Source organism: Tursiops truncatus, chromosome 1 (assembly GCF_011762595.2).
Source record: "Tursiops truncatus isolate mTurTru1 chromosome 1, mTurTru1.mat.Y, whole genome shotgun sequence".
Lineage (NCBI taxonomy): Eukaryota > Metazoa > Chordata > Mammalia > Artiodactyla > Delphinidae > Tursiops > Tursiops truncatus.
In genome coordinates this window covers 119,546,485-119,572,639 of record NC_047034.1, presented here as the reverse complement: position 1 = coordinate 119,572,639, position 26,155 = coordinate 119,546,485, and the positions used below count along the sequence as shown (strand labels likewise).

Genomic DNA, 26,155 nt, shown 5'->3' with positions numbered 1-26,155 from the left:
GTTCTTAGGCTACCAAGAGGATCTAAAAGGTTTTCTACCTTGAAATAGGTAGAGGTCCATTAATGAACAGAGAGATGAAGTTTGATGGATAGAAATAGAGAGCTATTAGACAAGGAGAGCTATAGAGCTCTCTATAGCTCTCTAATACCACAGACTGGGTGGCTTGAACACCAGAAATTTATTTTCTCACAATTCTAGAGGCTGGAAGTCCAAGATCAAGGTGTCAGGTTTGTTTTCTGACATAGCTGATATAGCTATTAGACATTTCTGATATAGCTATTAGAGAGCTATAGACAAGGAGAAAGAAAAACATAGGTCTGAAGACTGCTAGTGAGGAAATGATATAGGAGTTACTTTACTATAGACAAGTGAACAGACATGGAACAGCAAGGAATGTGTTAAGATATAGGCCTGTTATGTTTTTTACTTTTTACTTGAGTATTGTATAAACACACACGCGCATGCGCACACGTGTACTTGCACATTATAGCTCAATGAATTTTCACAAACTGAACTCACTCAGCGTCCAGATGAAGAAACTGAACATGGTCAGCACCCAGAAGCCCTACTTACATTGTCTTCCACTCACTCCCCAAAGAGGGTACCCCTGCCTTTTCGAGGCATAGACTAGCTTTACCTCTTTCTGTACTTAATATAAGTGAAATGCTATGCTATATACATCTTTATGTCTGGCCTCTTTTGACCAACAGTTTGTGAGATTCATCCATATTGTTGCAGGTAGCTCTAGACTGTTCATTCTTGTATGGTATTATGTTTTTAATTATATCACAATTCATTCATTCTGCTTTTTCAGGGCATTTGGATAATTTTCAATTGGGGACTATTAGGAACACTGTTGTTATACGTGTACATGTCATGTACGTGTCTTTTGATGAATAACTATATACATTTCTGTTAGGTATAACTGCCTTCTACTTTGTGTAAAAGAAAGTCCAGGTAATTGTATATTTGCATATCAGTTGGAAAATCTTACATATTCTGAAGCCTCGAGAGGGCTTACTAAGTTCTAGTTATGTTGCATTTATTCCAATGATTCTCAGACAGTGTCTCTCAATAAATTTGAGTTTCAGAGAAAGACTGTTTACAAGTCATTAGTCTTCCGGAAGACAGCTCCGAAGTAGCTGCTGCAGCTTATCTCTTCACAGGGTTTGGCTTTGTTTGTTTTTACTTGATTGAGAGTAATGGTTGAAAACTGGCTTTACTTTTATTTTTTGTGGAATTCCACACTTTATAAAACAGTGAATCATTGTGTAAGCTCCTAAGATTTCCTACCAAATGACAACAATAAAAATCCTTTAGCTTAGAGGACTTACCCACTGGTCTCTGCAATATATGCCATATTTGTCACCCTTATTTGTTCAACTAATGTGCCAGGCATCAGTGTTGCATTTCATTATTACTATGAATTTTAACAAATTGAATGTTACTACTCAGGAGACAGATGGATGTTTTGCATATGTTCTAGGGCAGAGCAAGTTAAACCAACAAAATAAATTTGTTGCTATTTTCTCTTGCTAGAGAAACGTTGCATTGTTTTCATGTGTTCAGGGAAGATTGAAATGGCCTTGTTAAAATATTGTCAGCAGTGCGCTGTCCCTGTTTTCTTTGGCTTTGCTTTCTCCTTCAGAGCGGGAGTCACCAAATTAATTGATATGGCGTACCAAGGATTTTCTTGAGCAACTTGGAGATGGAGTTGAAAAAGCACTAAAACTTCACTTGGAGTTCTTTCTTTGTGGAATAGAGATGATGTAAAAGTGGCCCCATCATGGCTTGCCCTGTACCCTATCCAGTCCTTAGAAAACTCAGAAGAGACTTCATAACCAGGGTCTGTCTATTTAAAAAGGAATACTTTTGAATGTGCCCAGTTTGAATAGTAGTCTACCCTCTTAAGATAGAACTAGGAGGCTTTCTCAACAGCACTCATCTCTGAATGGTTAGAAGGCAAATTTTTCATCTGTCCCAAACAAAATTTTTAGCTGACCCTCTCTGCTATTCTGTTATAGCACATTCAGAGGTGCTTTGGAGTTCTGAAAAGAATTATCTACTATCTTTTGGAATATTTTTAGAAAAGAGTTTACTCACTATGACTCCCTGTGGGATCAGGTATGAAAAATATTTTCCATTTACTTAGCCCTTTTAACCTAAAGATATCAAAATCAATCTTAGAAATAATTTTCCTGGTGACCTTGGTTCTAACCAGTAACCAGAAGCCTACTGGTTTAAGTTTCAATATTTCACTGCCAGATTGCTCAGAGCTCCAATTTTATAATACTTAGAATGTTTCCTCTCCCCAGTCTGTCCTCCCTCTTCTTTTCTACCGTTCCATCTGAGAGTAGCCATAGCTGTCTCACTCACTTGGATTTGTTCTGCTCTTTCCCTTGGGTACAAAGAACTTCTATGAATCAATTTAAATTAGCCAGAAGAAATAGCCAGCAGCCTGCTTATGTTCAAATCCTCTGCCCTAATCACCAGTAGGGAAAACCCATTGAAAAGACCTACACATAATCTTACATCCATTGCATTAAAGATGAAACTGCTGAATTGAAAAGATCTCAGCCAATTAGAATTGAGCACATAGCTCAATAGTGTGTCTGGCAGTTAGATTTGAAAAGGCTGCCTTTGACAAAGAAAAGCACTCCTTTATGTCAGGCTGTTTAGGGTCAGAAAATAACCCAAACTAGAAACAGAACTAAAACTTATTTGCTTCAGTACTGACACCAGTTAAAGTAATTTACAGAGGCTCCTATCCCAATATCTAATTACCCAGAATACAATATTTGTATACAACAGAACTACTCTAATTCACAGTGACAGGGAGCTGCAGTTGGAGAATTAGTGAGTAAGTGAGCAAAAACAATAAAAATCAAGGTTCCTGTACCATGATATATACTTTGTTCATTCCTTTTGACAAGTGTAGTGTGGTGTGAATTATTTATAGTAAATGTACCATAGTGTATTCTCTAAAAGTAATGAAGTCTTACAGTTGTGAGTTTCTACAGCTTTCAGCCAGTAAAAAATAACTAAGGGATAAGGGTGAGGGAGGAGTAGAAGGAAGAAGAGGTGGCGTCCTTAAATATTTTGATAACTCTTCATCCATGGATTATAAACTCCCAAACTTCTTCTATATTGAATTCTTACCTCTTTGGAGTTTACTTAGTTTAATGAACATAGTTTAGTGTGCTAGGGTGGATTGGGTTGGGATAGAGGAAGGAATAAACAAAAGATTTAGATGGCATTTTAAAATCTATGTGCAATTTTGTGTCTACTGGTTACCTTTCTACATGTTTAGTTAACTCTTTTAAAAAATAAATAAATAAAATAATACCAACTCTCATTAGAATAGGAAGAACTTTTACTCTTATGGGGGATAACACAAAAATTTTGAGACATAACTGTGTAAGAAGCTACAAACATTAATACAAACAGCAGAAGAGAACTTACAGTAATTAATCACTTATTACATATGCATACATAATATGTATATAATTTAATTATCAAAATAACCCTTTAAATTGGTATTACCTTTGTATTACAGATAAAATGTTTGAGACTTGGAGGTGTTGTCACACTAGCTCGAACCACACAGCTCTTAGGTGGAGAGCTGATACCAAACAGAGGTCTGTCTCATTGCACAGTTCAACTGCTTACCACCTCACTCAGAATCAGATAGATCTAAGTCCAAATCCCATACTTATTACTTAATGACCTTGGGCAAGTTATTTAACTGAGGCTTAATCTTCAAATTTAAAATGAGTAAATTAATAACCACTTTAAGAATTCTGCTGAGGGTTAGCGATAAGATGTAAATGTCTGGATCACAGATTCTCAATAAAAATAGTGGTATCTGTTGTTATTGAGTGGATAGCAGAGATACAATCATGCTCCCCAAAGCTTCCAAATCTTACAGTCTTTCCTCATTTACAACATGCTTTAGTGTCCAGTAAGAAATATGACATTGACATATTAGGATAATGGTCATTTTCTTTAAACCTCCTAATGAAGCATTTTATCCCTGCCAAACACCACTAGACAAACCCGGAATATATAAAAGCTTGTGTTATTTGGTTGTATATATATTTCTTGTTTATGACTTAAGTAATACCATTCATTTAAAACTTAAAATTTAAGGACTACAGCAAGATCAAAGAGGTTTTGAAAATCACTAATCAAAATATTAAGCAATTTAAAATCATTGTTCTAATATGTATAGTTGCATGCAAATATATAACATAATATTTTAAAATTTTAGTACAAATTTGCAAGTCTCTTTACTACAGCAGGGTTTTCCTCCTCAGTCATGGAGAAGTATCAAAGATTCTGTGGCCATGTTTTCAAAACATCACACCATCTGATGTGCTGGATCCCTTTACTTGGATACCTGAGGAGCAATTAAAACTCAACAAGTCCAAAGTTGAACTTAATATCTTTTTTGTCCTCATCAGTCGGGTTCTTCTACCATATCCCTTATTCATTATGTCATTTAACGGCATTGCCGTTCACTTAGCACCTGAGTCAAAAATCTGGATTGACGCTTGACTACTTTTTCTCTCTCAACCTCCATTCCCCCATATCCATTCAATCAAAAAGTCTTTTTATTTTTCTTCATACTTACATTTTGAATCCATCCTTTTTTTTTATTGTCACTGTTTTAATCCATAACCTTATCCTCCTTCTCCTGATCCATTTTAATAGTCTCATAACTACTTATTTTTTGTCTTTGGCATCTTTTGATTCCATTTTCTAACTGTAGTCTGAAAGATGTATCCAAGCTGTAAATAGGACCATATCATTCCCAGCTTAAAATCCTTCACTGACACACTATCACCTTAGGAAAAAAAAGTCTCAGTTTATTATCATGGCATACCTGTGCCCTTCTTACCTCTCAAACCTCATATCCAGTCCCTCCTGGCACATGAGTGACCCCACATGCTGCAGTCGTCATCACATTCACTAGATCCCTACCATTCACTAGGGTTTCACTCTGTGCCAAGCACATTCTACATCACAATATCCCATCAAATCTACACAACAACCCTGTTAAGCCAGCATCTGTTTATATGGTAGTTATGCAAAACTACTCGCTCCTCTATGCATATCATGTTATTCCATGCTTCCAAGCCTTTTCTCAAGCAGTCCTCTCTTTCTCTACACCCTCCCACCCTGCCTACCTGACTTCACTTCTTAAATTTCTTAATTGTATTTAACCTTCAAGACTCAGTTTATGGATCCTCTCTTCCAGAAAGTCTCCCCTGACATTCCAGCCTAATACACACATCCTTTCTTGATGTTTTATTGTGCCATACGCACATTTCTATCTCATGTTGAAACACTCTCCTCCTAAACTTTTTGAGAACAAACATTTGGGCTGTTAATCTTGATCTTCCAAAAACTTAGTTCAATGGCTGATTCCTAATAGCTGCTCAATACACATTTGTTGAAGTGAAATAGAGAATGAGCAGATATTTCAGTCATAACATTCTATTCCATGTCTCACTAAATGGCATCTGATCAGTCATAATATAGTTGATCTTTTCAAGAATACTAATTACCGCTATTCTGTTTTCTCTGTAGGGATTTTTGAAATATCATAGGTTTTTTATTAACTGAACAATCCTAATACTCAAATTAATAGGCAGAAGATTTTAGAGAATATTCTAAATACAGCTCCTCTTTCTATTCATTGGAACTGCAAAATTTTTTACTCTGACTAGAATTCTTTTATTTTCCTTTTTTGCTTAATCAACTCATGCTTATCTTTCAAGTTCAGCTTAAAAGACAGTTCCTCAAGGAACTCTTCCCTGACCCCTCCAGCCTATTGTAAAATAGCATCGTTATGCACATTCACAGCATCCTCTACCTTTCCTTCCTAAAGCTTGGCTAAATACAATTTTGAGTAAACATTTATATATATTTTTTCTTTTCTACTATATAACATTCATTACAACAGTAAAGAGCATTTCTGTTTCAACATTACACTCTCGTACTTTGTACCATTCATTCGTTCATTCAAAAAGAGTGTTATAAACTTAATATATTCTAGACAGTATACTAGGAACCGAGGTAAAACAGTGAGTGAAACAGACAATATCCCCCTGCGCTTAAAAAGTTTGCATTTCTAACAGAAAACACAGGTCACGAGCAAGATAACAAATGGAAACTATCAGATAATAATAAGAGCTATGAATAAAATAAAAAGTAAGTAAAAAGTTGCTAAGTAAAAAGTACAAAGATGGTAAGTAAAAAGTTCAAGGACACTAAAATGGAAAAGTCACAGAGGGCTTCCCCTGGAAGATGTTGTTTGAGCTAGTCTCTCATGGGCACTCAATAAATATTTGTGGAAGGAAAGGGAAGGGAAAATAAAGGCAAAATGGGAAGGGAGAAAAAGAGGAAAGAGGAATGTTAAATGGCTTGGTTTGTATATAATGTCCTTTTGGCAAAAGCATTCATCCTTGTGGATTTTATCTCAAGATGAAGGAGGACTGGTGACATTCTTGTCTGGGCCTGGTGATTAAGGGATAAGAATCATGGAGGAAGCAGGGGGTGTGTTCTCTTTCTTGTGATATCAAAGTAAAGTATCTTTCAGATTTAAGTCATGAGAAGATGTAGCAAGTCTGGAATATTTGTTGCCTCTGATTTAATTGTCAGTGAATGGGACCTGTACTGTCAGGAGGAAAATGAGCCATAGAAGTGCAAACATCAGGGGCCATCCTCTGATCTCACTTTTCAATGTTTCTGGAAAGTGCATTTTTAACATGATGGGAAAGGGGGATAGTAAAATATTGAGCAAAGTCTCTTCAATATCATTGCTGTGAGAGTTTTATTTTTTGAGGCACATGTAAAGAATGGCCCAGGGCTTCCCTGGTGGCGCAGTGGTTGAGAGTCTGCCTGCCGATGCAGGGGACACAGGTTCGTGCCCCGGTCCGGGAAGATCCCACATGCTGCGGAGCGGCTGGGCCCGTGAGCCATGGCCGCTGAGCCTGCGCGTCCGGAGCCTGTGCTCCGCAAGGGGAGAGACCACAACAGTGAGAGGCCCACATACTGCAAAAAAAAAAAAAAAAAAAAAAAAAAAAATAGCCCAGACTGCTCTTTTGATGACCTGGGCATGTGGTACATACAAGATCAACAAGAATTTCTTGGCTTCCGTAATTAAGATCAAATCTCCATGTTTTCTACTTAATCTCAGACCCACAGGGTGTCAGAATCACAAAGGTCTTAGTACTGGTGTCATTCACCATAATCTTCAGATCTAATTCTTAAAATGATTTTCGTAGCAAGCTTTCTTCTATGTTCTTAAAATAATTTCTCATAGCGATGAACAGCATTCATTGTTTCTAAGATGAAATGGTGGAGACTGAGAGACAACCTTATAGGGAAATAATAAAATTTGTACTTTTTCTTCTTGAATAATTAGGAATCCTCTGTTGTATACATGCCCGCGATGTAGATACTAAATTCTCCATGTAACAGCCCTTTGGATGGACTTGTAGCCTTAAAGAACAACCTAGGTTTTAAAATAAAGAGCTATTCAGAAAGTTTGGGGGGTGGGGTGGGGAAAATCACTCCAAATGTAAGGAGTAAAGGAACATAAGAAAAAGACAAATGAAAGGGGAAGCATGGCATTTTGGGAATATAGACAAGACTGGAAGAGTAGGGAGCAGGAAATGAAAGGCACTTCAAGCCAGCAGGAGAGTCCCATTTGCCAAAACCCTTGGGGGCACTAATGAATAATACTCTGAAAGTACAAATCATTATTCTAACTGCATTAGGCTAATATCATAGCAACCTCCTATTTGGGTAAAATACTTGGATGTAGATAGTACATTCTTAGATATGGGAAAACATTTTATTTAATTAGTGGGACTTCGATTATCTCTGGACATGTTCCATTAGTGTGCCTTGGTTATCTGGGTATATCCATTATCAGGAGTTTGGCTTACAAGTCCATTTAGTGAGTTCCATCAAGGCATTTTTCTGCTTAACCCCTCATAGCCAAGTATCAGGGAGCTGGGTCCTAGTGGTTTTCAGGTTTCTTTGCATACACTTGTAGTTTGTCAGTGCAGTGAGAGCAGAGGAGAATTTCCCATACATGTGTGCTTCAGCCCACAGTTAGCAGGAGGTGGGAAATCAGGCGGAGATGCCTTCCAGAGCCAACGGGGCCTCTTGGCATTTCCCTGGCAGCCTCATGCTTATCACCAGCCAGAACTCAGGCACTCATTAGGCTCTTGATGAAAAGCATCCTAAAGAAAATGCCAGCAAATTGTACCACTGCGCTGGCAGGAAATTAAAACTGCTCAGAGCAAGTGGAGCCAAGAGAGCTGTTGAGATGAAAGGTAACATCAAGGGTGTGATCACTGACTCACACAGGCCTTCAGGATTCAAGATGTGGCTTTCTGCTTCACTAGGGAAAGCAGGAGGCCCTCTCGGCTGTCAGCCACAGTCAGTCCAGCAGAGGGGCTGGGACAGGTGAGGAGGTGGGATCTGTGAATTAAGCTTGGTTGTACTTGGGTAAATGCTTGTGGTTTGGGTTGTTTTCTTTCCCCAAAGGAGCCTGTCCTAGGAAAAACAGAAATAAGGGGAAAAAAAGCTTGTTTTTGATTTGTTTTTCCTGGTCCCAAACACTTAAAGATCAAATTAAGTAAAATAAAAACTCCAAAAGCACCACAGGTCCTGTTAAAGTAGGAGCAGACAGTGTGGATAGGAGCAGATAAAACCTTAGAACCTAAGAATCTAACAAGGGGACAGATGAAGGGATGTTTTAATTCCAGAGGAAATTCTTGGTGGTGGTGCTAATTTATCCTTAGGCTCAAATGGCCATTAGCAATGGGGAAGAAAGAAAAGCTGTGCCAACATGCAAACAAAGCACACTGAGATTTGATTTTCATCACAACTAAAGGTGGTAGGCAGAGCAATGGCCCCCAAAGATGCCCAGGTCCTATTCCCTGGAACCTGTGAGTATGCTGCCTTACATGGCAAATAGCAAAGGGAATTAGGATTGCAGATGGAATTAAGGCTGATGACTAGCTGACTTTGAGAGAGAGAATATCCTGGATTTTCCAGGTGGGCCCAGTGTAATGACAGGGGTCCTTAAATATGGAAGCAGAAACAGAAGCCAGAGTGATACGATGTGAGAAGGACTCAGGCCAGCTGTTGATGGCTTTGAAGATACAGAAAGGGGGCCACAAGCCAAGAAATGTTGGTGGCCTCTAGAAGCTGGAAAAGGCAAGGAAACTGATATTCCTCTAGGAGGAATGCAGCCCTGCCAACACCTTGATTTTAGCCCAGTGAGAACCGTGTCGAACTCTGACCTCCAGGACTATAAGATAACAAAGTTGAAATGTTTAGGCCGCTAGATTTGTGGTAATTAACAATGGCAGCAACAAAAATTGAATATATTGGTATTTAGAAAATTTATCTGAAGTTCCGAAAATGAGTTTCCAAGTTCATTTACAATTCTTGAGGCAAAATAGTGAAGCAAGAAAGCAGTGAAAAGATCCAAAAGGCATATTTATGTGTTAGAACTGTTAGGCATATTACATATATAATCTCACTTAGTCTTGACAACAGCCTTATGAAGATGCATCATCAGTTGTAATCTGTAAACAAGGATATGTTTGAAAACTAAAGACAAACCATGTCCTTCAATTAATTAAAGTCCTCTAGTAGTCCCCCATCTCATCTGCATTAACACACAAACTCCTTATCCTAACCTATAAAGCTAGAAAGCTCCACATCAGTAATTTCAAAGTGTGGACTGCTGATGAGCATCACCTGGGACTTTGTGAGAAAAGCAACTCTCAGGTCCCACTACAGGCCTTTTCAACCAGGATCTGAGAGTAGGGCTCAGGAATCTGTAGTTTAACGTGCACTCCAGGTGATTCTCATACGATAACATTTGAGACGCACTACCCCACATGTTGTGCACTCACCGACTTCTCCAGCCAAGCCTGGTACCACTCATCCTTGCTTGCGATGCTCCAGCCACACTGGCCATCTTTCATTTTCTGAACGTGTCATGCTTTCTCCTATTTGGGGCTCTTTTCATTCTCTTTTCCTTCTGACTAGTAGGCTCTTCCTTTAGAAATTTACCTGTTGGCTTATGTCTTTCATGTTTTGAGGTTTCCCTGATTGTGAGCACATGAGAGTCCAAAGAAAGAGTATTGATGGGACTGGTTCCCCATTATTTCATCATAACCTGTGTCTATGATTTGAGAAAATCGTAGATCTGCCAGCCATGAATAGAAAGCTATGGATGATAAGAAAATGGACACTAGTTGTTAACTCCATAGATTTAAGTTTTGCTACAAGTTTTAACAATCATAGTCACAATTCTTTTTTTGCTTTTTTTTCTTGAGGAATCTGGACTTGGAATGTTACATTTGAAAAAGCTTTTAGTGCTGATAAACATCTTAATCATTTCATCTTATGATCCTGCATGCTCTATTAATTTTAATTCTTTTCTGATTTAATAAGCAGGCACAACTCACAGCATATACTCTATACATTAGCTAGGTGTATTCAAACCAGTGTTAACTCTGAACCCTTCATGGTGGATAAGCACTTATACTTTTTCAGTTTCTAAATTTTGCCCTTTTTACAGTGAGTTCTGTTGCATTTCACAAGTTGCTTGGCAGGGTCTTTAAGGTCGATTTTGTTTTCTTCTTGTATAAATTAGCTACAGTAGATTATTTTCTCAGTTAAAGCATAAGATACTATCAAAGTGTAGTTCTATTGAAAATTGTTTCTACTCAGAGGAGCATTTAGCATTTTTATTTTTATATTTTATTTAGCATTTTCACAATTATAAGTCCCTAGTACAATTAACAAACTCCCCAATTTTGGTGGTGTTATGTAATAGAAATTTATTTCTCAGTCATGTAACAGTCCAGGGTGGGTATTTCTGGCCAGTGGATGGCTTTCTCCCCTCCCGTATGGCCTCAGAGCCCTCTGCATCCAGCCAGCAGATAGGGAGAGGAGAGAAGACTCACTTATTTCTTACAGTCCAGGCCTGGAAGTGATTTCACTTTCGCTCATATTTACTTGATGGGAATTTGTCGCAAGGCCACAATTGGCTGCAAGGGGGATACGGAGTTGTTGTCCCTGGGTGGGCAGCCATTCCCAGTGACAAAATCACTCTGTGAATGGGAGCTACAAATATTGGGAGGCAGCCAGCTGTCTCCTGCCACAAAAACCTATGCAGATTATCTTAATGCCCTGTTATACTGCAGTTGCCAGCCAAATGTAATGCTCAATCACAGCAAATACATCTCTCCTTCCTGGTTACCAAATGTGCTTTTCGCCCTTTTAATCGTGCTCTTATTATATACTCCCATAGCACTTGATATGTACTCATTTAGCAATTCTCATCATTTTTATTATTTGTTCAATTACACTAAACTTCCTGAGGGTAGGACCATAGTTGCCTTGTTCATTGCATCCCCCATACCCAACATAGTGCCTAAAATAGCACATCACATATATCAGTCTTGTTTTTTGTTAATTGAAGTGTACTTGACTTACAATATTATATTAGTTTCAGGTGTACAACTTAGTGATTCGATACTGTTATGCATTACAAAATGGTAGTAGAGTTTGAATGAATGAATGAAAGCACTAAATTCCTATTGCAATGTATTACCTCTTAAGATTAATCTTGTTTCAGGCTACCTTGGTTACTTTTCGATCAGGTGGTGAGCTGAATAAATCAAACAAGAATTAAGACCCTTTGTCCTTCTTTGTCTTTTCATAAAGGACATGATGCAATTGTCACACTCCTGAAACATTATAAGAGACCTCAGGATGAATTGCCCTGTAATGAATATTCTCAGCCTGGAGGAGGTACCCCCTTTCTTATTAAATTTTCATTGTTAGTGCAATATTGTGCCTAAAGGTAAACCTGTGTTTCTATCACCAACATTCTGGGGTTAGGGATGAAGGCATGTCAGATCAGCTTTATTTTAAGAAGATTTCCGTCTGGGTGAGGCTGAAAATAAAGAAGCCCCCACTTAGGCTACTTTCTGACTCACCAGTCTGCAGCTCCTCCAAGTTTTACATTCTCTGGACTGGATGTTTATGAGGCTGGTGCATGACTGGGAAGGCCTGGGTAAGCTGAGAGCAGTCATTTTCCATTTCAGTAATCTATTAAGGCAGAACAGAGAATACTCATATGCAGACACGAATTAAATCCACTGGGGTCTGCTAGACCTTGGATTTTTATTTTTAATCATTTTATGTACCCTCTAAATAAACACTTGCTGTACAGTTTCAGTATCTAGAAAAAAACCTAGAGTTAAGTTATAGTCTCACTTGGTGTTCTTAGCAAATTTCTTTTGTCACATGCTACTTTTCATAGTGTTTAGCTTTTATGGAAAAAAATGTTTGCTACCTTTAACTCTATAATTTGATTTCTAGATGGCTCCTATGTGTCTGTTCCATCCCCTTTGGGGAAGATTAAAAGCATGACAAAAGGTATTTTAATATGGGACAGTTGTTATATTTTATTACTAACAATAGCTATTGCCTCAAATATGATAACTTTCTATTTTGTTTTATATATTACAAGTGACTATTTTGCAAGCATAAATAATATTATTAACAGACCGTTCTTTCCATAATTAACCTCATCTGCTATGTTATTTTGCATATGTCCTCTTAGTTCATGAAGGTATAATGGTGAAAATTCCATATGAATATTAAAAGAAGATCAAATTCACATAGACATTTGTATTTTTAATGAAATATAAATTATAAATATTAATATCTTTAAGGAGAATTGGGAAAAGGTTTGTCATAGGGAAAAAAATTGAAAAAGAAATTACTTTTCAAAAGATCCCAAATAAGTAGTACTTTGGGAACTTTTCTGAATGTATGCTATGCACAGAAATTAATACCATTGAATCAGGAAAGTAAAAAATATTCAACTGTAAATTTATATTTATTTAGAATTTGAAGTTTTAAAAAATTATTTTTGGTTTTGAATGTTTCTTCTGAATAATTCATATGCTTATTTCCTAATTGGCATCTCTTGAAGGTTTAGTTTATGGATATTTGACTAAGCTTTTTGTGACAGGTTGCTGGGATTGACCAGGTAAGACTCTTTATATCATGATGTGATATGGACTGTACTCCAGAGTTGCCACATCATACAGACAAGCTAGTGGTTGACCAAATCAGGAATAAACCCTTAGCTCCGATAACAAAGGTCGGGTAACAGAGACAGAGAACTAACGGGCTTTTAATGTAGGGGAATAGGGATCATTTGTGATAAGGTTTTAGTATCTCCAAGTAGTCAATTACAGTCAGAAAATTAAATGTTACTAGGGTATGATGTTTTTGGTTAAGTATACATGTGCATGTGTGTGTAAGCATCCACATGTGTGCTTTTTATCTTAAAAAATAAAATAATAATTCCTGTTTGCAGAGAAGGCAGATGTTCTCCTTCTAAGGGCTGGATTGCCTTCACATTTCCATCTTCAGCTCTCAGAAATTGAGTTCCATGAGATTATCGGCTCAGGTAACCTAAGAAAATACTAGTCTGTTTCAGTTTAATGAGCTCAGTTTAATAATATGTGTTTACTTGTTTCTCTTAAACAATTTTAGGTTCTTTTGGGAAAGTGTATAAAGGACGATGCAGAAATAAAATAGTGGCTATAAAGCGGTAAGCAAGCAAATGAGAAAATTTAGCATCCAAGTAGAGCAGTAAACTCTGAGAAGTATGTGCATGGCTAGCCCCTTGTTTTGATTCATCTGTTGACTGAAGACTTCCTGTTGCTGTCATTTCCAGTTATCGAGCCAACACCTACTGCTCCAAGTCAGATGTGGATATGTTTTGCCGAGAGGTGTCCATTCTCTGCCGGCTCAATCATCCCTGTGTCATTCAGTTTGTGGGTGCTTGCTTGAATGATCCCAGCCAGTTTGCCATCGTCACTCAGTACATATCAGGGGGCTCTCTATTCTCCCTCCTTCATGAACAGAAGAGGTATGGTCTCTGACTTATCATTTTACATGTCATTGGAATTACAGTTGCAACACCTCATACGCGTTCTGCTTAGGTGAGCTTTTACCTTCTGATATCTCTGAGTGCTAGGAAATGTGACATTTTAAAGATGGCTAATAATTTATGTCCAATAATCGTGTTTTAATGACTAGAAAGATTTCTGTGCTTTCTTAACAGGAATTCAGTTTAAGATAACAAATTCAAGGAATTTAAATTGGTAACTGAAGCTTATAATAATTAGGCTAAACTTGACATACCAGTAAAGCAGATATGTCTAAGATCAGAATAAAATAATTACCAGGGGTCACAGTATTTATTTTTTAAAGTTTTAAGAAAGAATAGTCTTGCACAAGTCTAATTTGAATTCACTTCCTAGACCTATGCATATGATAATTAGAATGTGGTTTTTACTCAGTGATTAGATTCCATTTTTATGTTATTACAAAGAAATTAAATATAAAATTACAAAGATTATAAAATCAAGTTGACTGTTTAAATAAGAGGGGTTGGTATCTGAATTGATCTATAATTAAGCATTATCAGATGTAGAAAAGCTATTTTTCCAAATTTGTTGAATTTTTAGCTTAATGTTCAATCAAGCAAAAACGGCTGAAATTATACAGAATAACAAATCACACACACTACTGATTCCTTTTAGAAAGGTATGGTATTGGCTTTGACCATTTCATCCTCATTAAATCTATTTTTAAATTCTAGGATTCTTGACTTGCAGTCTAAATTAATTATTGCAGTAGATGTTGCCAAAGGTATGGAGTACCTTCACAACTTGACACAGCCAATTATACACCGTGACTTAAACAGGTATTTTTTTCCCTCTAAATAATGAACTTGGAACTGTGTAACTTACTAGGAGTCTAAGACAGATTTCAGTGAAGATACATTTTAGATTTATTGCAGAACACAGTTTTCTACTCTGTGGGTAAGGGGACAGGCTACCATAAGCCTAGGGGATAGGAAGGTTTGTCATTGTCTTTTACAGAAATAGAAAGCTGTATAACTGCCTCTCAGGGACCTTTCAAATCTGTGAAAAATATGCAGAAAGACTATGACATCTGTAAGATTCACCAGCTAGCTAGTTCTCAGGCCAGTAAAGTCAGATCAAGGATTGAGATCAATGACCATTATAGAATGTCATGTCTCATACAAAGTCAGGTATTATAGTAGGACCTGTTATAAAATTATCTGAAATGCTACTTTTGTGCTAACATTTTGTTATTTTTTTCTTATAATTATAAACTCAGCCAAAACACAGCAGCTCATTTACCTAGTTATCATGTGAAGATGTTCTCATGTGGAATGGAGACTTGAAACGAATATAGAACTAGAATGTTTTGGTGGTGGAACCCCAAGGTTTTCTTTTTTTTTAAAATAGTGAATGCTTTCTCTAAGAGAAGTCTTAGAAAAAGGCTGATACACAAAAGGAGCAGCTTTAGTTGAAGGCAGAGTATATGGTGCAAAATTCTGTTCATTTACCACTTCCCACTGCCAAAGAGGGAGATCCTTGAGCCATCTCTCTGGAATCTCAAAGGTGCTAAGGAGAATATCTGGAAAACCACCAATCTGATAAACCACTGGTTTATGAAACAAGCTGGATTATTCAAAATCAGTAACTTTCATTTCATGGTTGCCAGTAAGTCAAGTAGATCCCATATATGATCCTTTATACAAAGCCCACAGTTCTAAAACTGCTCAATATTCATTAATTACTCCAGTCATTTGTTCCGTAGCTATTTGGGTATCTGCTATGTTCAAAGCCTTTATACTTAGCACAGCAGAGCCAAGTGAAACTTCCATAGACTCCATTCTCAAGGAGCTTTCCTACTCTAGTAGAGGAGAAAAATACCTAAATATGCTCTAGGTATAAAAATAACAAGTTCTCTTAAGGAAATAGTGAAATATTTTCTATAAAATTTCAGAAAGAAGAATATTAATTACTTCTGAGAAATTTAGAACAACTTTATGGAATAGGTGACCTTCGGGCTTGACCATAAAGGATGGTTAGAATTTGGAAGAATATCCTAGGCTTAGGGAAGACATGAAAAAATAAAAAAAGAGATTAGAAAGTTAAAACCATGTATAGGAGCACTGAATAGTTTCACTTCAGTAGATGAAATGTATAAATGTAGGTAGTGTATTTAATGTGTGAAGAGGACTCTTGGGAAAGAAAAATAAACTGAAAAAAGAGCACAGAAATTAGTGAATGCTAGAGTAAGGTAGTTTAGACTTTGTTCTGTAAGCAAGAAGGAGGCACTGAGGATGTTAGAGCAAGGAGTCACAAATTTGGGACTGTAGTATGGAAAGATTAATTCAGCGTCTTTATAATAGATCAACTTGAAGGGAAACTAGTGAAGCAGTTGTTGCAGTGATCTAGATAAGTAATGAAAAGCAGAAGTTCACTAATGGCAGAGGAAATGAAAGGAAGAGACAGATAGGAGAGATAAAATAAATTAGATATGAAGAGTGGTTGAATCTTAGATATTGGAAGTAAACATATATAGGACTCAATTATAGTTGTTTACTAGTTTTCAAAAAAAAGTTATTTCTTCCCTGTTATTTTCTTTACCTCTCTTTTAAAAATATTTATGTTAATAAACATTTTTTCTTTGGGTTTCAGTAACAATGTTCAGGAAACAGATTTAGGTGATAAATTAGCATAATTCCAACTGGTGATTTGTGAGTTTTAGGAGTATTGTTTCGTTATCCCAACCATCTTTGCATGTGTCATTGAAACAAATATGCTCACTGAAAGTTTTCTCTTGCTGCAACGCTTCACTTGTGGGGCAACTGAAAGTGTGTTCTGTTGCCCTGTGAGTAAATGTAAGTTGTTGCCACCAGGTTATAAAGCAGGACCAAAAATATAAATGTTGTTGATTAAAAGTGAAAATAGAACATGTATTATGTAACAGATATAAGTTTATATTTACCATTTTTTCTGTCTCTAATCTAACCTAAATACTTAAATTGTGCCAAAAAGTCTTCAAGTCTTATGAAACACTATTTCATGGGTGCCTTCAATATAATAGAGTACCAAATTCTTGCATTTATTATTTGTGGACTATTTTCTACTGCTCTTTAATCTGGTAGCAATAAAACATTTTTTCAGTTTAATGCAAATGTAGCATGTGTACTGCCCAAAAGAGTCTAAGTCCTTCTCCTCAGGGTTTATTACTACAATCTGGTTAGGGACATAAAACATATGCCCGGGAAGCAAATTAATTGCCATTTAAGGTGGAAAATGATTAAGGGCCAAAATGATTAATCAGCAATTTTCAAAGGATTTTGAGTAAATTAAAGATCAAAGTAGAATGGAAAGCTTCCTGGAGGATGTAGAGCTAAAACTAGACTTTGAAGGATAGGCATGTATCTTTCCTCAGTCTTTTCATAGCATACTAATCCTTGTATTTGCACAATGCTTACGAAGTCCCTCCCATTGAAAGAGGTAGAGGGAAAGATGTACATCATAGAGTGAGGAACTCAGGCATTACATTTGTATTGAAATGACCTGTTTCCATGTTTCTCTCCCCAACTTTTCTGGGCAGGTCAGGGCCTCAGGAACAGCAATCCTGCGCTCTTCATCTCAGATTTCCAAAACTAAACATAGTGTCTTACACAGAGGTGTTCAGTCAATGCATTTTTAACTGAACCAAATTCTTGAGGCATTTCGATGAATGTCATTTCAGAAAGCAATGGCCTAGTTGGTACAAGTATGACTCCTTGTAGATAGAGTCTGACTAACTTGCCCAATACCTTTTATAGTTCTAAAAGAAAGAAGTTGTTTGAGCTTACAGATCAGCCCACAGAGAGGGGACACTTCTATCTTTGGTTTTGTGGTTGTTAATTTATTTGAGAGAAAGGAAAACACTTTGCCTTTTCCCTTATAAGTTTCTTACCATATAAATCAAGGAATGCTTAAGGAAGTGGTTCTTTCCAATGATGATGATGAGAATTTATTCAGTGCTTACAATGTGAAAGACCTCTGCTAAGCCCTTGTTATGTATGCACTCATTTAATTTCACAGCAATCCTATAATACAGTTATTATTATGTCCATTTTACTGTAAGGAAACTGACTAAAGATATTAAGCCCACAGCCACATGCTTATAGCTATATTATGCTGACGCAACCACAACAGCAAAACCAAGTCAGTACAGAGAGATAGGAGGAGGCTGGGTGATATTGGATGAGCATCGGCCACATTGATCAACCTTGCTCTTTGTACTTCAGTCCTATAGGCGCAATTCCTGTGACCCAAACCATTTCTCATACCATCTCCTTGTGCTTCTGTGTTTCTGCTTTATTTCTTCTTCTACACCCCATGTTCTGCTAGTATGGAGCAGAAGTTGCATATGAGGCATACGGATATGTCTTCTTTGGCCCATAATGTTTAAATATTTTTAAATGTGTAGCTTTAGGCAGGAAGGTACTTTTCAATTTGTCATAGACCCACCACCTACCAACTTACCAGTTTATACCTTGTCCAATTTATATGCTCATTTTGTGGCATTGGAGCTTACAAAACATGGTTTACAGCTAAACATTTTAATGTTTTTTACTTAATACTAGCAGCTATCTTTGTTTTCTTGGTAAAGTCCATTTTCCAAATTTTTTGATGTTGAAACCAAACATCACTGCAAACATCAAAGAAATGGTCTTTTCTGTATTTAAGTAAATAATATAACACTGTAATCAATGAAACAGTGATGTTTCCAACAGAGTGGCCATGGCACTCCCAAGAGAGATATATACGAAAGCATCCTGTAAAGTGTGAAGCACTATAGAAATGCCAGTTGTTATTGTGATTAATCCCTCACTTGTTCCTTTATAGGTCAAGAATGTGGATGGAAAAACACTCCACAGTATTCTCATCCATACAGATATTTATTTTTATATAACACAACTAATTAATTGGGGGTCTAGGTCTAGATCTGAGGGCTGTTTTTGAGTGTCAGCTTATTCGAGTGACTATAAAGGAAAATAATTAGTGATAATTTAAAAACAGCCAACTTGCTGATGACAAACGACAGATAATTTTAAATGACAATGCTAGTAAAGGCTAAAAGAATTTTAATTTTGAAGGTGGATTTAACTAAGTTAGTGAAGATTTCAGAAGGTATTAAAGAAAAAATTGATTAAAATTTTTAATAATTCTTTTAAGTTGATGTATGTGTTTGCCTTTCAGTTGAATACAAAATATAAAAACCCTGCATTTTTTTAAAAACAGCAATCAAGTACAAATTAACAAATTATTAATTGTTTTTCTGTTACCTATTAGGTACAATTGTATTCCTTGATTCACATAGATTACAGAGTTCGCTCTCAGCTATTCCTTTCGCTTGTGACTTTTCTAATAAGTGATTATACAGAAGGAATTTAGCATTCACTGGCAAATACCATCTTGCAAAGAATTCTGAGTACTTGAATGCAGGCCAATTAATTGATTACATTGCAATATTTATGGTAAGTCTTAAAAGAGAACCCTTGAAACTCATGAAATTCTTCACAACTCTACTTTTGTAAATCTCTAGTATAAAACCAGTCACAAGTGGCATTTTTAATTTTGTCTTTTTTTTCACTTATTTCCACTTTAAAATTAAGTGAATTAATTAATTAATATAAAATATTTGAATGGTTGATGTGAGCCAGAGTCTATGCTATGTCTGGAGGCACAGCTGAGGATGACAGACCCGTAGCCCCTCTCCAGCAGAGCTTAGAGCCTAAGTATTATTTCCCAGTCATAAGAATCACCTGGGGGCCCTCATTTAAAAATCAAAAACTCCTTCCTAAAAGGCACAGATTGAGAATGTCCTAAATTGGACCTGAGAATCTATATTTTTAAACAAGATTACCAGCCAATTCTTATAATCAAGCAAGGAGAGAAAACATTGTTCTAGTTGGAGTGGTTCTCACATTTGGCTACACATTAGAATCTCTAGGAAAACTTTAAGAAAACCCTGATGCTACTTAAATCAGAATCTCAGAGTTGGGGCCCAGGTGTCATAGGTTTAGAGAGCAATACAGGTGATTCCAATATACAGGCAGCATTGAGAACTACCTTCTAGTCTAATACCAATTACTCCTCTTAACCATTTGCTATACAATCTCATCCTTCTCTTCTTCCAGGGTGGAGTGGGAATACTGGGAAGTCAAGTTACAATGTAATTCCAAATGTTTTGTGAATCGTTGCCCTAAATACAATATAATCATTCATTCATTCATTCAATAACTAACGCAAAAGACAGATCCACATGCTCATGATACCTATGGCACAGAGTAGGTTCCAAGATCCAGCAGTTTCCATGGGAGTTGTGCTATGTATACTAAAGCATTCTTGAGCACCTAATTTATAATTCATACTTAATATTAGAAAAGTTCCCAGGAGTGTAGAATCTTCATAAGCAGCCAAACAGAAGTAAAAGTTTCAATATTAGACAACTGAAGTGCACACAGTTCATACGAGTATTCAAGGCTATAAAACCCTGGAAGAATATAGACCTATGTATATAGTAAATCAATACACACATATATAGAGAAAGACTCACATAAATGTATATGTGAATATTATACATCAATGCACATATAAGCATGCACATTTTCATGTTTTTGTAATGCTTCCATTCTTTCTCATCTGCAGTTCTGAAGAAATTAAGCCCTATGGAAAAGGATTTGAGAGATATTTTTCTCAATTCTCCCAAGGATGAGACCTAGCTGTTACCATTTGGGATTCATAGAGAAGTTAGTTAATTACATACAAGGGATGCCTTGGGGCTTAGGGCCTGAGGGCTTAAGGAGTGCCTAATTATGAAATGTCTATATCCAAAATTGTAAGATGACTTCAGATTTTCAAAATTAAAAAAAAAGAATTTAAGTAATCAGTTTCAATCTGTGTCAATTTCATTACTATTATGAGTAATGAGGGGAAAAAAAAACTAAGCTATACAGCTTTCCAAGATGAAATTTGGATTTGTTTGGCTAAGGTATCTGCTGCAATAACAGACCTCAAAATGTATAATGTTTCAAAAACAATAGAAGTTTGTGTCTTGATTGTGTGAATTAACAGGTTGTTGTGGTGGTCCCTTACCCATGAAGTTGTTCAAGACCCATTTTCAGCATGTTGCATCTAGGGTCTCCTTGAGGATCATCTCTATTCAAGTGAGCATAAATGGGACAAGAATATGTGAGACGTGCATGAAATGCTTTGTGGGCCAGGTATCAGAGTGGCATATGTCACTTTCAGTCACATCTCATTGGCTAGAGCTCAAATGGCCATGACTGACTGCAAGGAGTACTGGGAAATGTAGTCCAGCTGTGTGCCCAGAAGAGGAAACGAGTTTTGATAGGCAGCCAGCAGTCTGGGTTACATTTGCCTTATTTGCACTAGTGACAACAGGTACTAGGGTTTGGGTAGAAGGGTGGTCTAGATTTGCCTGAATTACTTGCACAAACAATGTCAACTGCATACTAAATATTTTTAGTTTATAAACACATTTTCACAATGTATAAACTAATACCACTAATTGGGAGATGTGGTGAAAGCTACTCAGTAAAGCATATTATATATAAGTTAATTTTGAAATAATTCTCATTCACTTTTTTTTGTTACATTAAAAACATGAGAATAGCTTTGGGAATGTGGGGACATGTGTCCCTGAACCTAAACATGGTTCAAGAGTAAAAAACATGTACTGTAATAAGATGTAATAGTATGAAATAGGCTACATAAATTCAAAAACATCTCACAGTTCCATTTGCTCTAGGTCAATGAAAACACACACACATTTTTCTTTAAAAGTGAAAATTAAAACACAGACTCTGATCACTCTACTCATAGAACCTTATTATACCATATCCATCTGAAAGGGTTCCTCAGACATTTAATTCTACAAATGAATCCTATTTGCAAGGCTTCCCTGGTGGCGCAGTGGTTAAGAATCTGCCTGCCAATGCAGGGGACACGTTCGAGCCCTGGTCTGGGAAGATCCCACATGCCGCGGAGCAACTAAGCCCATGCACCACAACTACTGAGCCTGTGCTCTAGAGCCCGTGAGCCACAACTACTGAGCCTGTATGCTACAACTACTGAAGCCTGCGTGCCTAGAGCCCGTGCTCCGCAACAAGAGAAACCCACGTACCGCAAGGAAGAGTAGCCCCCGCTTGCCGCAAGTAGAGAAAGCCTGTGCGCGGCAACGAAGACCCAACACAGTCAAAAATAAAATTAATTAATTTTTTAAAAATCCTATTTGCAAGCTTCACTCAGGTGTTGATATTCAGTCACATTTTCCATTCCCACGTCTGACATGATTAAAGTCAGTCTGTCTGTCCTCGGCTCCCTGAACCTCCAGATGAAGCAGACAGTTCCCTCTGACTCTCAAGTGCCTACCTGTTATTTAAATAGAAATTCACTGTCCAGCTCATCCTCCTCTTCTCTGATAGTAGATCCACCTCTGCCCTCTAACCTGATTCCCACAGTTCCTAGAGGGCCAGATGTGTCCCAAACATTCTCAGCACATTTCAGTTTGGTTCCTCATCCTGAGCCAAAATAGCAGTCCCCCCCTCCTTACTCTATCCTATAAGGTCCCTTAGTCCTGAGTTGTGCTTTCTTTGTACTCCTGTGGAAATAGCTAAAGTTTCCTCCCAGGCCCAGTTAAAACATTCTTCCTCTCTCAGCTGCCTCCATTAGAATGTCTGGTTTAATTTTGGCTGCATCCACCAATTCTAAAAATAGTGCTCGTACTTAACACCTCATTAAGTAAATTCCCTTAGACACATACTCCCTTTAAATTAAAACAGGTATATTTAAATCATAGGAAAAGCTCCTTCATTCTGCCCACACTATCATACTGCTAACACAGACCTAGTCAAACCTGCCATCTTTCGCTGAAACTTCCATCAGAATCTTTGCCTCAATCCTCCCAGTTAGACACATCCCTGAATCTCACATCTTAGAGGTGGACTCTTAGCCACCCTCTGCCATTTGACACCATACACAAGATTATGTGTGTGTACAAAATAAATGTATCTGTGTGTAAAGAGAACATAGAAAGTCAGGGTTTGGCCAAAAACAGGAATTCTGTGATACCAAAATTCACTTTTGATTTGACATAAAAATGCTACTAGTCTGCACTGGAACCCGGCCTTAGACTTTCTTACACCCATGCTTTTTGTGGTGAAGTGGTTCAGTCTGCTGCCTCTTTTCTTCAGTACAACATGGCCATACCCTGGGAATTCCCAAAGCCAAAGACTGGAGTACTTTCTCTGTGGCAGGGTTACCTTCTGTCACCCCAGGGTGGAGCTTGGAGGAGAAGGGATGCACCTTTCGACCTGCCAAAACCTTTCCAGTGCTTCCCTATGACTGGCAGTGAACTTGCTGGCCTGCAATTTTCTAGTGTTGCTGGTTCCTCACATTGCCATTTTCCATCCTTTGGGGATATGGCCTGTATAGAGTCAGCTTTTGAAAATGTCAACAAAGGCTTTTCTCTGTTCGGCCTTGTTCTCTGCTCTCATTTCTTGGGAGGCACTGTGAGTGCCCCTCTTGGCACCATGTCAATTTCCTAAGCAGCCAACCTTTCCGTAATGATATTAATGCCACCTTGTGGTTATCTGTGCATTTCTCAGTTCATCATTTTCAATCTTTGCTTGCTGAGATTCATTTATGTTGTTGTGTTCTTCAGATCCTGGAGTTTATAATAGAGAGCAGCCTGACTCGGAGTCCAGAGCCAGAATTGCTAGCTAATAAATGAGGAACAATCTTAATAGGTAGATATTTTTCCACTGATTGAATTTCAATAGCTCTACCTTTAATGTGGCCTAGAAAAAGAGATGCAGAAAATTATAAATTTTCTTGCCTTGCTTAATATTTTCTGTCTCAAAATCCTCCTTGTCAGCCTTGTGAGGAAGCAACTCTTCCAACAATGTTAGTCTTCTTTTGACTTGCAGCATGAACAGTTCTGGTAATCTGTGTTGGTGTGGGTTACCACCCTATTCGAAGGCCACAGGGTGAACCAACTGAGATTGCAGGCTACGGAACCAGACCATGCGAGTTCAAATACCAGCTGTGTTACAGCTTACCTTGGGCCATTTGTTTAAATACCAGTTTCCTAATTTGCAAGATGGCAATAATAATACTTACCTTATTGGGTTTAAATGAGAAGATGCATTAGATATTATTGTCATTATTTTTCTTAAGGAATATTTTCACTACTTAATATTCTTGAATGCCCAAGTTTCTTTACTGAATTAAATATTTCTAAGGACCTGTCTCCCCTTTTGATTGTAGTATCACAAACTTTGTTTATAATATCTCAGATGGCTAGTTTCTTCTTGCCATGAAGATGTAAGAGCTAACTGGATTGTTTGAAGAGCTCATATATATTTATATTTATATATATATATATATATATATATATATATATATATATATATATAAAGATGGGCCAGGGAATTCTAATCCTGTATTACTTTCTTCACTGAGACCTCTCCATCCCATCATGGTTCAAACTTGCAACAGGGATTCAGTTTGACACTCCCATTGGGTTGATGCAGATCTAGAACAGAATTTGAATAAAAACATAGCTGAGGGTTGACAGGGTTATTTGATTATTCAAGATCCTTCTCAGTGATTGTTCTTCCTAAGGCTCATTCACAAAACTTAAGCATACAATTTAAACATCTGCCATTCAATCATTCAACAGTCATTTGTTGGGAACACAATGGCAGAGAAGGGGAAGCATCATCAAAGGCACATAGCAGAGTTCATGCCAGGAAAAATTGTCAAGTAGGAGAAGCCCTAGTTTTGCAGAGGATGTATGGAGCATCTATGTAGTTAGGCATCTTTCCTTCCCTATGCCCAGTTAGCTCACCAGGCTACTCAACTGGGATATTGTCCTTCTCACTCTAAGGAGCAGGGATGTTTTCAAAGTTAACACTGAGAAGGTTGCCCCCTGCTCTTCTTTCAATAGTCAAAGAAAAGAAAGAATTCATCCCTTCACACCCTCTTGATTCCCAAAAGACAGTCATTTTTTCTCATTTCTATTTCTGTTCTCATGTGTCACTGTTGTGATGTCACTTGACTTCTTTCTGCCTCAGATTCCTCATTTGCAAATGGAGATAATGGTGTCTATGTCTACCTTCACAGAGATATCCTTGCAGTTAATAGGGGGTGTCAGGGCAAAATTACATGGAGCATGTTAGAGAAAGACTCTGCAAGAGAAATCAGTATATCATTTTTATTAATCACATGGAACTGAGTTGCCAGAAAGTCTCAGAATAAGGTTCATTTTGCATCCAACTGCTGGATCTCTACTATTTGTAGAGTAATCTGGATTATCTTCCTCCCACTGAGGGTGAAAGGTGTTGTGGTTATTAAATGGTATGGGAGACAACACACTTCTTTTCTGAAAGGCTATTACCTTGACCAGCATGGAGAAAAGAGCATGTGAGCCTCACAGAATGATTAGAACTCTTTAATCCTAAAGTGATGGTCTTTGTATCAATTACATTTTAAGCCTTGTATGTGAAGAACGTATTCTTAGTCACTAAATCCTCTTTTAATGGCTTTAACAACCTACAGAAAGTTAGTGAAAAGCATGCCTGGTGCCACAGATGAAACAGTGTTAGAGCATTGATGATGTCTGTCTTCTTTTCTTTGGGGAGGGAAATCCCCTTCTAAATTCTTAAAATAGCAGTTGGCTTTCATTAAATCTATTCAGAGTTAAGGGTCTGAGGATCTTGAGTGACCCCTTTCTTTGGGAACGGAGCACATTTTAATAGGCTTTTTCCTGTCTGTGGTCCCTGAAAGATTTAGCGACTGGCAGGCCTCTTGAATTGCTGGGATTTGTAAAGGAAAGGATTGATTACATGCTTCATCTAATTCTTTCTCTTTCTTTAATTTCTTTTTTCCCATTTCATACAAAGAATGAGAAAGATATTCTGAGTTTCCTCCTATTGAGATATATGGTTGGCCTTTAGGGCAGACATTTTAGCACTGAACTTTTATTAACCTCTTCTGGGTTTGACAAAGTTTCTTTATTTTTTTGCTTCCTAAATATGAGGCTAAAGAGCTTTTATTTACCAAGCCTGTTCCGCAGCATTGTAAGCAGTAGGGAGAAAAAGGTTTGGGGGGGT

General features: G+C 37.3%; 1 protein-coding gene across 1 annotated transcript in view; it reads left to right on the top strand.

Annotated features, from left to right (window-relative positions):
- Positions 1 to 26,155, top strand: part of TNNI3K (TNNI3 interacting kinase) — a 296,461-nt gene that overhangs the window by 111,290 nt on the left and 159,016 nt on the right. The window contains exons 16-21 of the mRNA XM_019919967.2: positions 11,770 to 11,856; positions 12,430 to 12,486; positions 13,439 to 13,531; positions 13,618 to 13,675; positions 13,802 to 13,996; positions 14,732 to 14,836. Of these exons, the coding sequence (XP_019775526.1) occupies positions 11,770 to 11,856; positions 12,430 to 12,486; positions 13,439 to 13,531; positions 13,618 to 13,675; positions 13,802 to 13,996; positions 14,732 to 14,836 (595 nt within the window). The remainder of the gene's footprint in view (positions 1 to 11,769; positions 11,857 to 12,429; positions 12,487 to 13,438; positions 13,532 to 13,617; positions 13,676 to 13,801; positions 13,997 to 14,731; positions 14,837 to 26,155) is intronic.